Source organism: Corapipo altera, unplaced genomic scaffold (genome assembly GCF_003945725.1).
Source record: "Corapipo altera isolate COAL_440 unplaced genomic scaffold, ASM394572v1 23b, whole genome shotgun sequence".
NCBI lineage: Eukaryota > Metazoa > Chordata > Aves > Passeriformes > Pipridae > Corapipo > Corapipo altera.
The window spans coordinates 3,224,900-3,239,380 of record NW_020884885.1 but is presented as its reverse complement, the minus strand read 5'-3'; the positions used below and the strand labels follow the sequence as shown (position 1 = coordinate 3,239,380).

General features: G+C 38.9%; 1 protein-coding gene across 4 annotated transcripts in view; it reads right to left on the bottom strand.

Annotated features, from left to right (window-relative positions):
- The window catches only part of ZFYVE26 (zinc finger FYVE-type containing 26), a 48,573-nt gene that overhangs the window by 17,698 nt on the left and 16,394 nt on the right, over positions 1-14,481 (bottom strand). For 3 of the 4 annotated variants that reach the window (XM_027641969.1, XM_027641972.1, XM_027641973.1), the window contains 15 exons: positions 14,366-14,434; positions 13,596-13,747; positions 12,092-12,290; positions 11,507-11,770; positions 11,207-11,326; positions 10,769-10,933; positions 9,682-9,909; positions 8,205-8,310; positions 6,830-7,566; positions 6,105-6,301; positions 5,136-5,240; positions 4,419-4,541; positions 3,491-3,667; positions 2,105-2,351; positions 886-984 (listed from right to left, as the gene is read on the bottom strand). In XM_027641969.1, the coding sequence (XP_027497770.1) occupies positions 886-984; positions 2,105-2,351; positions 3,491-3,667; positions 4,419-4,541; positions 5,136-5,240; positions 6,105-6,301; positions 6,830-7,566; positions 8,205-8,310; positions 9,682-9,909; positions 10,769-10,933; positions 11,207-11,326; positions 11,507-11,770; positions 12,092-12,290; positions 13,596-13,747; positions 14,366-14,434 (2,988 nt within the window). The remainder of the gene's footprint in view (positions 1-885; positions 985-2,104; positions 2,352-3,490; positions 3,668-4,418; positions 4,542-5,135; positions 5,241-6,104; positions 6,302-6,829; positions 7,567-8,204; positions 8,311-9,681; positions 9,910-10,768; positions 10,934-11,206; positions 11,327-11,506; positions 11,771-12,091; positions 12,291-13,595; positions 13,748-14,365; positions 14,435-14,481) is intronic. The other variant, XM_027641971.1, reaches the window with a different exon arrangement.

The following is a 14,481-nucleotide window of genomic DNA, read 5'->3' as shown; positions in this document are numbered from 1 at the left end:
CACATTGCAAATAAACATTTAAGGACAACAATGCACTCAAGTTTTGTAACAGCATAGAGATATTAAGATGACCATCACAAAAAAAATGAAGAGGTACACAGCCCAATCCAAGACACTGCTGTCACTTAATGTAGGCAAGAAGAGTCTTCAGTTCAGGATAGAGACCAGGAAATAGTTCAGACACCCTCAACTGTAGATCAGGATATCACAGTGCAGTTCTAATTCAGGCCCATCACTTGGTGAGAATGATCAGCCCTGGAGGTCTGAGGACATTCTCTGCTAGCCTTTCTCCGGGAGCACACACTTTGCACCTCTTACAAAGAGAGCACCTCTTGCATTAGACGCTGAACAGAACCTATAGAAGAATTTGTGGTTGCTTCCTAGCTACAAATATTCTTCAGTTGTTTTGGCTTAAATTGCTTAAGTTTCTACTTATTTGCGTATAAGAACTGTAAGTGGAGCCTCTCAGAAAAAACAAGGTGTGCTATTTTCCTCAGGTCACAGAAAAAAGCTAAATTTAAGGACCATAGAACAATATCCCCAGTATATGAATTAGGGAAAATTTGCTGGGAGGGGCTGATCGGTACTGGGGAATGGGCTGGGCACTGGTCAGCAGGTGGTGGGCAATTGTATTTTGCAGCACCTGTTTTTCTTGGGTTTTATTCCTCACTTTCATCATCAGTATCTTCATCATTATTGTTATTGTATTTAACTTCATTTCAGTTATTAAATTGTCCTTATCTCAACCCTCAGGTTTTACTCTTTTCCAATTTTCCTTCACATCCCACTTGTGAAGGGGCTGGTGGGGGGAGTGAGTGAGCAGCTGTGTGATACTTAGGTGCTGCTGAGGTTAAACCATGACGGGCACCAAGGTCTTTATCTTACCAGTAAAGCTGACAGGAGATAGTTCCGATGATCCCGACTTAGACGATGCTTCACACTCCAATACCTGATTGAGACTTTCTTGGATACGTACCAGAGAATCTAGGACAAAGGGAAGAAAGGAAAAAAAAATTAGGACAATACTGGCCAATACATCTACCTGCTTTCAAGATTAGAGGAATCCATTTACAGGAGTACATAAGAATGTCAGCACAAAACAAGACTATTCATGTAATTAAAAATTACTGTTTTCATGAAAATGAGTCCACAGCAATTAATGCAAAACTATATAAAGTTCAATTACCTAAAAAACAAAGAAAGGGATCTTAATCAAAGCAATGATTACTGATAGGTACGGGAATAATGCATCAGAGAATAAATCTCAGATGTAAAAACAAGTGGTTGACACAAGGCCCTCATGGCAAAAAATGCTTCACATTGCAGTGGAAGGAACATACATACTTTCAAATATATGGGTCATTTGGCAGGAAGAGATAGATAAGTCTGATGCTTTTACATTAGAAAGAGTTGCATCTTTAAATCACAAAATGAAGTCAACATTCGGAAATTGGCATAATGCAAGTTGGTACCATATCTGTAGGTGTAAATAGATATAGATAGGTACACACATCATTTTTAATACAGTGACATTTAAAGCACTGGACTGGATCTGCAGCACCCTCTGCTGTTCCAACCCTAAAACCTTAATAGGAGCCAAATGCAGGAGAACCAAAGACAACCCGGATGAAAAGGGATTGGCAAACCAGAAGGAAGAACCATATTGAGAATGTTAAACAGAATTACAAGTTTAAAAGTCTTCTATATGAGAAAAAAGAATAGGACTGCGGTAGGAGAAAATACTACAGAAGATTCAATCCCCATTCTACTTGAGGGAAGATGCAGTTGGCTGCAGGTTTTAGAACTGCTTAAGTCATCAGTGACTTCACTTTAAACAGGAATAAAATAAAACTGATCAGTATTATGCAATAAAAGAAAACCCCAAGAAGGAGCAATAGAGGAAAAGTCCAAGAAATTTTTGAAGCTGATGGTCCTTGAAAATATCTGTTTACAAGAAAGGCAAAGACTTGAAGAACATGATCTGAGATAGAGGGAGACTGGAGGCACACATCTAAAAATGTTGTGGTATGACTGCTGAAATGATTCTGGGGGGATATTGGCCTTTCTTTCCAAAATGAAAAACAGCATTCTGATAGGCAGTCACCTGATCTCTTTTCTTTTAATGTGAAAGGGAAGTTGAGAGCTTTTTCTGCATACTTGGAAAGCAAATTGTTAATGTCTTCTACAGTAAAACCAATTTCCTGCCCAGCCAAGAGCTGATGCAGTGTCTGCACAGCGACAGCTACCCAGTCCACCTTCATATTCATGAGGAGCTGTTCCAGCATGAGCAGTGGCCTTGAAGAGAGGTGGAAGTAGTTAACACGGGAGAGCTCAGGTAGAGTCAGCAGCACCTGAGACACAAGAAAAAAGTGTATGACAAAATTATACACCTTCAAATCTGTGTTGACAAGAAACTAGCACAGTAGCTTATGCAGAGAACGGAATGACAGCTGGAGGCCAAAAAAAAAGGAGGTGGGACTTCTCAGACCCATTCCTACTTCTGTTATAAATTATTGAGTGGATTTGCAGAAATTACTTAGTTTCCACTTTCTATTCTATAAAACACTGCCTCATTTCAGAGGATATTGAAGAGTAGAAACCCTTTTGTGACCCTGTGACAAGTATGTTGTAGCAGAGTAGAGCACATTGTCTTACTAAAATAAGCTTATAAAAAAAGCCTAATCCTTATCCTTCCATCATTTGAGGAAGTGTTAAGAGGAGAAAATAAGAGCAATTCTCCTCTAGATAGACAGTTAATATGAACACTTTTCAAATTAAATAATGTCTTCAAAAGGAACAAGTAAGGACACAGGAAGCCCAGCAGAATACTGTTGTGGCACACACTGAAGAGAGTTGCTATTTGTAGTCCTACACCAAAACGGACATTAAACTATATTTTGTTTACATGTAAAGCATTCAACTAAGGTAATGTACTGATTAATGCATCTATTCCCAGGCTGAGCACAGAACCTGCAAAGACAATGGCCATCCAGAAAAAGGAGTGATGCTGTCTGCCTCTGGAAGGCACTTAGGAGAAACATGAAGTGTCAAAGACACCATACAGGTGGCATATGTAGGACACTTGGTGTTATTGACACAGAAAGTAAGCTGAGGATACTTTTTTCTTCACTTGGGACAAAGATAGCAACTGTTCTGATAAACACCACAATTTTATTTTATTCCACCCTACCCTCTTTTAGTCTGTGTGTTCCTCTACTCCCTACAACTCAAACACAAGACTGCTCTGTTTGTACTGGGAGTTAGAACCACCTCATAATATAGAACTGCAAAGATGGAGAAGGGAAAGAAAAGTTTTAAGGCATCTCTAACTTTCCTTTGGATCCTGAAACTCAGGACCTTAGACCTGATATGGTGAGAATGCTCTGGTAATACCTACAGACTTTTTCTATTATGACAATATTATGCATTATAAAATTACTTATACAATTCTATACTGCCATTAATCCCACAGTGCAAGAGTGTTACTCACCTTGGATCCTATGTAGAGTGCCTGGATTTCGTTGCGGCGTGCTGTTGTCAAACTCGCGTAGAAGTGAGCTGTGAGGTAATCAGCCAAGAAGTGAGAGGCTGCCAAGTTTGGATGCTGGTCAAGGGACTGTTCACTGATGGCAAGGCAAATACCAGGGTCTTCAATTCTTTGTAAAAGCTACAGAAGCAAACAAAATACATTGAAACTCTATAACACTCCTGGAAGGCAGCCTTATAAAGGCAGTCCATGACACATTGTTATCCTACAATGTTCCAGCAAGGAAATTAATTGGTACAAGTGCCTTATAAACATAAGGATGATTTAAAAAATCCATTTATAGACTACTCACTGCCTATTTTCTCCATTTATTAATCAAAATACTTTTAATATTAAAGGAAGAAAAAAATTACGCAAGGAATAGGACAGAAGGAGCAGTGATGAGAAGTCTTCACTTTGCTTCGAGAGTATTTTCAAAGCTATGTAGGCTGAGAGAGCATTCACTTTATTTTACACACTCTGTTATACGTGACAGCTTCATGATTACTAAACCCAAAAGAATTCACATTTCACTAATTTGGGCACTGAAGCACAACTGAGAAATTCATGTTATTAGTTTCACTCCTGGTTCTTCTACTTAAGCAGCACAGACACATTTCATTATTATTTTTCAAACAGAAGAAGCCTTGTATTTCCACTTACATCCATTGTAAGTGACACTAAGCTATAAGGTCCAAGAATTAGATTGCCGAGCTCAATTTTCACTTAAGCAGAACAGGGGAAAGCCAGGATCCTGAAAGCATATCTAAGCAAATAGCACTCTTAAGGGTGGAACCAAAAAGACCATGAAAACACACACAAAGAAGCCAGGGAAAACAGTTGTCAACTTATCTGACCTGTGGATATAAGGTTGAGAGAGTCTTACTATTACCTGCAATGCTTTTTCCATGTCTCCCATCTCCAGTAAGTGGAGAAGGTGCTCATGGTGCAGGCTGATCAAGTCTTCTCTTGGGACAGGATACAAGTGTCCCCACTCCTCACACAACTCATAATCCTAAAGAATTAAGGAAAAAAAAAAAGTAAAAAATACAAATAAAAGGACAAACTCTGCCCTTCCTGATACAGCTGTTTCTCCCAGAGTTCTGATCAACTCCAAGAAATTCTGTAGCTTCGACTCCTCTACCATATGCAGAAAGTAAATAATTACATTGACAAGGGGGAGAAGACGATAGCCAATTTTGTCAGCCACAGCCTGCATTGAAAATACCTTCTCATCTCATGGTAAGCAAGTTGGTTTTTTAGAGAGACACTTTTAAAGCCAGCCAGATTTGCAGTGTTAGCATTTACCTAATAATCAAGGCTGTATTATGCCCATAGTAACACTATTTTAAAATCTGCAAAATTGTAAAAGAAAAGAACAGGTTTTATCTCAGAGTAAGAGTTATAACTTAAGAATTATTAGGTACATGTAAATCTTGACATTAAACACAGATCTGCGTTTGTTTCTGCAGCACAGAACTGAGTAAAGAAATCCTTCCTCCCAAGGTAATCTCCACTGATCCATTTTTTAAGATGCTATTTCAATGAATTCATCTACTCAAAGTTTAATGTATTCTAATCCAAAAAAATTCACTTAATGATGCCTAACCTTTGCTTTCAGAATGATATTCATGACAGTCTGGGGGTCATCACTGCAGGCTTTTTTCAGATCCTGCCAGTCACTCCACAATGGTTCATTTTGCACATTCAAGATCTGAAAAAGTTAATATTAGAGTAGCACAAATTTTAAAAGCTTAATCTACAGCAATCAATAGTCTATGAAAACAGCTGAACTGATCACTTCAAGAGCTGCTTCACAGAAAGAAAAAGTCAAAAAGGAGACCCACAATGATCTTTAGCCCTTTTCAGGGATGATGAAATGCCCTTGCACTCCAAAAAAACTATGCAATTGTCTCCGAGGTATGAGTCTACCAAGCACATTTATAAGCGAAGTTTTTTCAAAGATTATATGGCAGTAATTATGGATGTAAAAGTACACATACACTGCAGACATTGCTGGTACTAACAGAGAGACAACCGAGCTGTCAGCAGAAACCCCACTAGACAGAGCTCAGCAAGGATGATGCCTCTTTTTGCTCAGTTTGGCTTCTCAGGTTGAACTCCAGGCCAGCCTGTCTGACTCAACTTGGGTATCTGCACTACCCTGCAGTGAGCAGAACTGACTGCAATACAAACTCATTAGTTGGACCACTAGTCTTGTACACTATCTGCATGACTCTTATAAAATTATGAATTGCCATGGAAAGCTTATAGAGGCTGTAGCATTTGTATAGAATGAAAAAACAAATACTTTGCAAAACAAGCAGACTCACATAAATGTTTACATCTAAACACATTTGCAGACCTGAATGCTAATGGGAGAGTGGGACAGTTACAAAGGAAAAAGCTGAGTGTTAATTGGATACTTCATTACTTAACATGAACTGTTTTGGATGAAAGACTTGAAAAGCTATCATGATCTAAAACAAAGGAAGGGCTAAAACTTTTCAGAGGGCAAGCATATTAACTTCCTGCTGCCTATTTCATCTCACTGGTTACTTGAACAACGACTTTGTACCTTTTGATAAACCTGAAGTTCTTTCTTCCTGCTCTGCAGACTGGCTTTCAGTTCATTGGTTACACCCTGGTCAGAGATGCAATAAGCTAGGATTTCCAAACAGGCATCAAGGGGCCATTTGTCCAGACAGCGCAGGGCCAGCCTACTTCTCAACACGGCATTTTTTACTGGGAACAAGTATTGCCATCCATCCTTATCTGTGGAGGAAACAAAACACTAGTTTGAAATTCAGTTTCTATAATTTGGAAAATAAAAATAAATCCCTAGCCTTGCTGGATCACACCACCAAAACAGTACAGGGCTGAAAAATTTATGTAAGAGTCATCCCAAGCACCAGATTTGTGGGAAGTAACCAAAGTTAGCATCGGATAGACTCCAAAAGGCACCTCCTTTCACAGGACACAACATCCATGCATGACAATGATACTGTTGTAAGAGATGTTCCATTAGCAGTACAATGATCACTGTGTCAGCTCTTCACATAAAAATAACACCACAGATGCACTGCAGTTCTCTTGTACTAAATTGGTCGGGATTTGCACATTTGCAAAACAGAAAGTACACCATCAGAGAAAGAAAATTCAGGACGAAGGAAGAGGATCTATTTCCATCTCTGGATTTGCCCAAGGACCACTACTTTAGTTTCTACCTCCTGATCCAGGCTGCATTCTTCATTAAAAAGAAAAAAGATGAAGGTAAAAAAAGTCTGACTTAATCCTTCTTACCTTCAGCAGCTGCACAGCTCAGCACAGCATCCTTCACATTGACCACTTCCTCCACATCCTGACTATACAGATCCAAGACCTTCAGAGCCCTGTCCCAATCCTTTGCAGTGAAAGCTTGTTCAAAGACTTCTGCTAATACTTTAACAGCTGTAGTGGAATGTAATCCTAGGAGAACCAGAGATATGTATACCTTGCCAGAGAATACAGTAGCCAAATTGTTACCTTCCTCTTGATTCTGAAGGGGCTCAATCATAGCAAAAAAAAATCGTTCCAATATTGGGAACTTCTTCAACAGTGCCTCACACTCCTTGGAAATCTGTTCCAAACCTAAGGGCACCTCCCGTTTGCCCCGAAACTCCATCCAAGACAAACTTGATTTGTGAATTTTCTGTATATTAGATGCACTTAGACATGCCACTGTGGCCATTAGCTTCGACTGAGACTTTAGGAAGTCCAGGGAGGAGGCAGTCAGTGTGTGCTGGCTCAAGTCATTCAGAGAGGACGGGGCCTGAGTGGAGATATCCTCAGAGGTCACTGCAGAATTGTGAATAGGTATTTCAACATCTGGCAGGCACTGGTAGGCACAATGGTGTGCCAAGTTGCTGAGGTTCGTCAGAAGAGACTTTGCCTGGCTGTTTTGCCTTGCACTGCACAAGGACAGATGTTCACAGCAACAGTTAACAATAACCTGCTGCACATTCAAGTTCAACTCTTCTTTAGCCAGGAGAGAAGAAAGTCTGTAGGATTGAAAACAGAACCGGCTTACCCAGCACAATTTACACTTACATATTTTCATAAATATTTTAAATGCTTTGAGAAACAAGCCCCCAAATATTCTTCCCAGATACATACAGGGAAAGATTACATATCCCATTTTTACTCAGTATGAAAAAATTGCATAGAGCACAGTATCAATAACTCAGGGCTTATGCTGACATTCCTTTACAGAAAAGGAACTTACTCCTCAAACATTGACTTTTACCAATGCAAACCAGGGCAAGAGTCGTGCCCAGTATTCTTAATAAGCCCTACTGGTCTATTTTATTTTATTACATTGCTAAGCTGCAAGGGCACTCCTCTCAACTGTCACACATTCGGTTAAAAAAAAAATCCACATAAATGCATCCTCACTTCACAACAGACAGTAATTGTTAAAAATATGGAGCCACTGTTTTCCCTATCAAAAAATCTTCAGGTTGGTGGAGAAGCCAGTGACTAAGCCCCTCCCTACACACTAATCCTTGCAGCATCAAGTGATGAGGTGGTGGGACACAGCAGGCTGTACCCGTACAGAGAAGAATTTAATCATGTCTGAGGTACTAAGTCAAGAACACCAAAATAACGTACAGAAGTATATTATCTGAAAAGCACCAACCTGTCAGGATGAACTTGCCTCTCAAAAACAAGATGGGAAAGCAGCTGAGATGGACTCTGCTGCAACAGTATGAAAGGGTTCCCCACTTTAACTTCTGAAGATATATCTTAAAAAAAAATCAGAATATTTATTATAATACAAATACATTCGCTTAATACACTAACCAACTCTTATTTTAGAAACACAAATTTTAAGAGCCTGAGTCTGAAATCACTTTGAATAAATTCACAGAGGTCTAAATTCACATTAGAGTGGTAAAATCCAGAGTAAATTGCAAGGCACTTGTGATTATGATATGCCTCTCCAATGTGGCACCACTGGTTCACATTTTACTGGACCTATTACCAAAACAGGCAGAGTGAAGATTCTTTGGAGAGCCTTTAAGCAAGATCTAGATTCAAAGAGTTTAGCAACTCTACTTCAAACTTGCACAAAAATATATTTCTGGTGAGAGGTAGAGAATGTGCAGAATTAGTTTCTGAAGAGTCTCTGGATATAGATTAGTTAGACCATGCTCTATTCAAGTCAGTTAGCAAAGGCAGAGGGAACTCACAGGTGTACAGCTACTTTTACAAAAGGAGTGAAACCCTGGCCACAATTACTAAAAAGCATTTGTATCCTCTACCAAGTTATGTCAAGTAACTCTGAACATAATCTTATAAGTTACCTTTTATCTTCCAGTACAATAAAATTTCCCCAAAACTCACCCAGCCCTTAAATATTGTGCAATTTTTGGCTTTGGCAATTAGTCGGTGAGGACTGAATCATGCCCAGGCAGAAGTTACAGTTGGCACGGCAGTGATCTGAACTGAACCAGCATGTCTGTAAATGGATCTTCACCCTTTCTCCTTATTCTCTTGGGAAGGTATTCTCTGAAATCAGTACTGTGGTATTTTACAGTAGTGCAGCTCAATTACTGTCAATTTTAAAAAACAGAAAAGCATTTTTTCTCCTAGCACAGTGAGTTGTTCTGCTCTTCTGACAGCTTTAAGTGCTAATGGTGCATTCCTTTTCATGGACAACCATCATCTGCTGATTCTGTGAAAAAATTCTGCCTAGTTACCTCTGCATGGCCTTCTACACATTCTTTGCTTATCCCTGTGGAGCAGAAGGGCACTTGCTGCCTCTAAGGGAGCTGTAAAGTGTACAGTATGCTGATCCACTGCACTTGAAAATCAATCTCGCCTTACAGGGTAGTGTTAGGAATTTTTGGAGGTCAGGAGTTGTTTGTTTTGTCTAAATGAATCTGTTCTCATTTTCCTGCTGCCATCGGCTATTTTTATCTGAGCTGTGGGTGTCCTAGATGTTACGAAACAAACTTGAAAAAATGTAATAATCAGTGGAAATCAAAAGATCTGACTATGCACAGGTAGTAGGCACGTTTGGCAAGGAACAGTTTTTGCACAATTACGTTCCAGAATCAGGCCAGCCTAGGTACCCGCACCTCAGCTCAGATTTTTCTGTAGAAACCTCTTACCTAGCTCTGCATTCAGGCTTCGTAGCACAACAGCAGCCAGTGTAGTGATGTAGTCAAGGAAGGCCTTCACAAAATTTGTCTGTGTGTTGCTCTCTGGCACGGTTTGGGCATGTTGGTCAAGAGTTCTCAGCAGAAGCTGTGTTTGATTCCAAACAAGGTGCTTCTCCAGCTCCGCAGGTTTGAGAGAGCCCTGCTCCATCAAAGTGCCAAGAAGACTCCCTTTAGAGTCTAGTTGAAGAGAACAGATGTACATCCAAGATTTAAGGGTTAAATGTCAAGAAGGGGGGGTGGGAGGTTAGGGAGAAAGAGAGAGAAATGCTTTAGGCTAATTTTCTCTCTACAGTTATAGATCTCAGTACAGGCATTGTAATTTAATTGAAAGCAAGAGAAGTTTTCACAGTAGAACAAATCTTTAGTTCATCTAAGTTGGTAATCATGACCCAAAATACACCTAGTTCTGTGTTGTTAACACTTATTTTAAAACATAAGTGTTGACCAGTCCTTGTGCTCCACAACATTTAGCTCTTAGAGCTCACTTAAATTTTTGCTCTTTAAATATTTTAAAAATACCAAAAAGCCATTTAGAAGTTTGGTGAATGGGAGAAAAACAATGGAAAAAACCCACTAGCACTATATAGTGAAGAGAGGTGTGAGAAAAAGCACCTGTGGAAGACTTCTTCAGAAAAGTTCTATGAAAGCTCTATGAAAATTAGAAGGTATTATGATATTACAAAGGTTTTATAAGTTTATCTCCATTTTCTTATTAAAACAAACAAACAACAGTAAGGGTATACCTATTTATCTATAAGTTGCTGTATCAAAATACACTTAAAGAATTCCTTGCTAGGACCGAAGAGAAATAGGACAAATAATAACTTCTCTGACAAGTTCAGAACTTTAGCTTTGAAAACTAATGCCCAGAATATAAGAATTACAGATAAATTTTACACTTTGCATTTATGATTTTTAAAATATATATTCATGCATATGTCAAAGAGCATTACTACCAGATTTATTGTTGTCTGGAAAGGCCAAAGCAAAAATTTAGAGCCATATATCAGTATTCATGATCACAAAAATAACTCACCCACAGAACATTCAACACGTGTCAGTGCTTTTAGGATTTGATCCAGATTTTGTGATAAAACAATTTCATTAGTAATACTTTCTTCAGTCAAGGCAGGGTAGCAAGCTTGCAGAAGGTCTACAATACTGCATCGAAAATGACTCCCTATTTTCTCATCTGAGAACTCTACAAAGAGGGAGAAAGAAACAGCAGCTGTAACAAAGAAATAAGTATGTTTTTCATAGAAAAAGGCCCACAGAACCAAAACTGTATTATGATACAACAAATTCAAAGCATTTCAAAGTTTATTCAGAACTGAGCTTGGGTCATCTCCCCCCTCTGTTTTTTATTTTAAATGTTAAGCTAAAAAATGGAAAGTTTGAATTTCCATTGCAACAGAAGGCAAAAATTTGATTTAAGCACATTTCAGCAGAAAGCCTTACCAGTAAAGTATACTACCTGGCTTGGATTGACCTTGTGATGTGCAGGAATAGTTGAGAATTTTACTTATTTGCTGGAGAACTGCTGGGAAACCTTTTACACCTTCAGAGTGCAGTAAGACAAAGTCAGGTCGGTGGCCTGGAACAGTCATTGTGCAAAAGAAGACAAAGTTAAAGTTAGGAGTGGGAAAAGGAGAAGCTAACATGAAAGTACAAAATGAGATTTAATTAAAACTCGTGTTAGCACAAACAACGCAGCACAGAGAGACACTTTCTGTTCCCAGGCCCATATTGATAAATACAAAAATCAAAAGCCCACCCCGAGTTTCCAGGCTGTGGTACAGTCTTCTTTCTGCCGTCTCCAAAAGTTGTTTGCACGTCTTCCAAAGATGGCACTGAGTACAAGCTAGGTCAAACGCTGCCATTGCTGAAGGACTGAGGTCCTCAAGGGCTTCCCGCAGAGGATCAGTATGCTCCAGCTGGATGTTCCTGATCCAGAAGTTTTCTTGGAGAGTAGGGGCAAGACTTCCAGAAGTTGCAAGCAATTTATCAGTAACATCCGAGATGGAATAAAATACCATACCTACATGTGTCATCAAAATACACAATCACTAATTAAACAGCACAATTATATCAGATCCTCTCATGCATAACTACTTTTTAATGCTTATAGAAAAGAATTCCATAGGTGGCCTGCTTCATGGACCAAACACCATAGAATGGATACAGTTAATTTGGCATCAACAGCGAGTTTCAGCATCCTTAGTCTCCTTTTGACTCAAAGAACCAGCACATAGTCTTCTGAACAAACACTACTTATTTTGGAAGTATTTAAATTGCTTTCTCCTGTTTTCCACTTCTCCTTCACCTTTTATGAGAACAACTCACAAAGCCCTGTCCTTACCAGCTGCTGCTGCATTCCCAATAGCTTGCAGAGTTGAACGGCCGCTGCCAGATTTCCTGATGCCTCCAGTGCCATCTGATACTTGGTTCTCAATGTTGTGTTCCACTCTTGCCATTTCTCGTACTGCCTCTTGGTAGCGCTCCATGAAAACTAATTCACCATAGCAAGGGGAAGTATCCAGATTAAACATCAAAGCCACCTTACAAAAATAACAATAGATATAATTAGGGAGCATGTCAAAAGAAGTTTTCAAAGGTCAGAAAACTTTGGTGGGTTTTAGAGATGAAGGAATAAAATAAAACAGGTACTTTAATTGAAAAATATCCCCACAGACACAACAAGCTGAAATGGTGGGGTTTTTTTTCTAGAGGGTTTTAAGTACCTGAAAAAAAAGGACCTTAGAGACATTTTTCAATTATTTTTATAAAGCTCAGCTATTATTTGCTGCAGGGCTAGTGTTGAATTAATTTCCATAAACCACAGCTTTCAGAATAACTCTTCACAATTTCAATACACTATGTAACAAGAGAAATCTATTAAGTTTGCCCTCCAAAGTAAACTATTTTAAACAAATTCTTATTCAGCAAGGAATACCTTCTAGAAATTTAAACACAGAGTAGCTAGGCAGAGCTGTGCAAGTTCCTGTTATCAAAACAACAGAACACAAACCAAGTTTAAATTCTTTATCATCAGCGATACTGAAAATCAAGGCAACAAAGCAAAATAAAATGCTTCTTTGGCCCTGCAAGCAGGAAAAAGATGAAGTGGCAGGCTTGGCATCAAACAGAACTAATGGGTTGAGCACTAAGCTGATGTTAATGCAATGCTTAAATGATCTTAACTGCTCTGATATGGTTATCTGAAACTTAGCCATGTCACTGCTTTTTGCAGAAGATCCAATCGTTTATGCACATCAAGATGTTTTTTCAGAGCATCAACCCAAAAGCCACACAGACAAAGGTATGTTGTCAAGGAACAAAGAACTACAAATGTGCAGAATGTCAATTTCAAGTCTTTCTGTCCGTTTTCAATACCATGAATTTAGCCTCAAAACATATCTCTGTCAAATAAATGTAATCACCACTTTGGCTCTGCTTTGGGTGAGGAATACCTTTGCATGTTTCTGCCAAGCTTACAAGTGGTAGAATGTTGTGGTTTTGAATCACTGACTAACAAAAGCAGTTCAGATGCTGCTTCCCCATGAGGCTTCACATGAGCTCTTTGTGTTCTTCATTCAGCTGAAACACTGTGCTTGGCTAGCTCTCATCAAACATCTGCATGCTTTGAGAACCCAGGTTTAGAGAAAAGTATTTTTATATAAAAAGGCAAAAGACCACCTGAATCCTGGGGATGATGGTTTGCAATATCTTTGTTCCTTTTACTTGCTTCTACTTCTGAAGTCATTCTTTTACTTGGAATGCAGATGCTTCAGCCCTATGCTTGCTAAATGCAGAAGAAGCAGGAACTTCATTCAAAAATCAAAATGTACGTGCAACTCATTTACCTGGTGGGCTTCTAAGAAGTTTCCTCTCAAAACACAAGAAACTAACAGTGATTCTGGAGGGGAAAGCATCATAGGAATGAGGGGGTTCTGCTGATGTGGTCTAGCTCTGCTTTCCAAATCACTCGAGCCAGACACACTACTGGTACTTCCCTCTGCAAGAGAGAATTAATCAGCACATATCAAGGAAAACACATTTCACTGGATAACAGCAAACTATCAGATAACAGCATTTCATATATTTAACACAAAAATATAGGAGCAGAGTTACAAGCAAGTTTTAGGGTAAAGAGATCAACATCTTGTTAAACACTCTTATAATATTTCACTATTTGGTCACAACTTCCAGTTTGGATCCCAGCCCAATGTAACATTGTTCAGCAGTTACATAACATGCATGCAGTGCTAGGGCACTGATTCAATCTGGATAAAGGGAGAAGTCTAAAGTATTGGACCTATTAAATCAATCCAGCATGCCTAAGCATGTTTTAGGTTACATGGCTACCAGTCCACTAACTTTTTTGATGCACATCACTACATTGCATACTGTTTCCTGCAAGCCAAAGATTGCAAGAAAAATCCAATTTTCTTATTCCAGAAGAAGACATATATATTATTCTAACTAGAAAAAGTCAGCCAAAAATGGGAGCTCTTAGAAGTGAAAAGTTATAATTCTGTCCTGCATAGAGCAGTAATTCACATTAAATAATCAAGCAAATACTTCATCATGCACATTGACAAGACAAAGAAATACTACTTTTGTGGGTTAATACCTGAGGTACTGGTGCTTAGCTCACTACTTGTACCTTCTAATGACGGACTGGAAATTCCCTCTTTCCCATCTAAAACGCAAACAAATCAAAACCAGCATATTAAATGCACTTTTCCC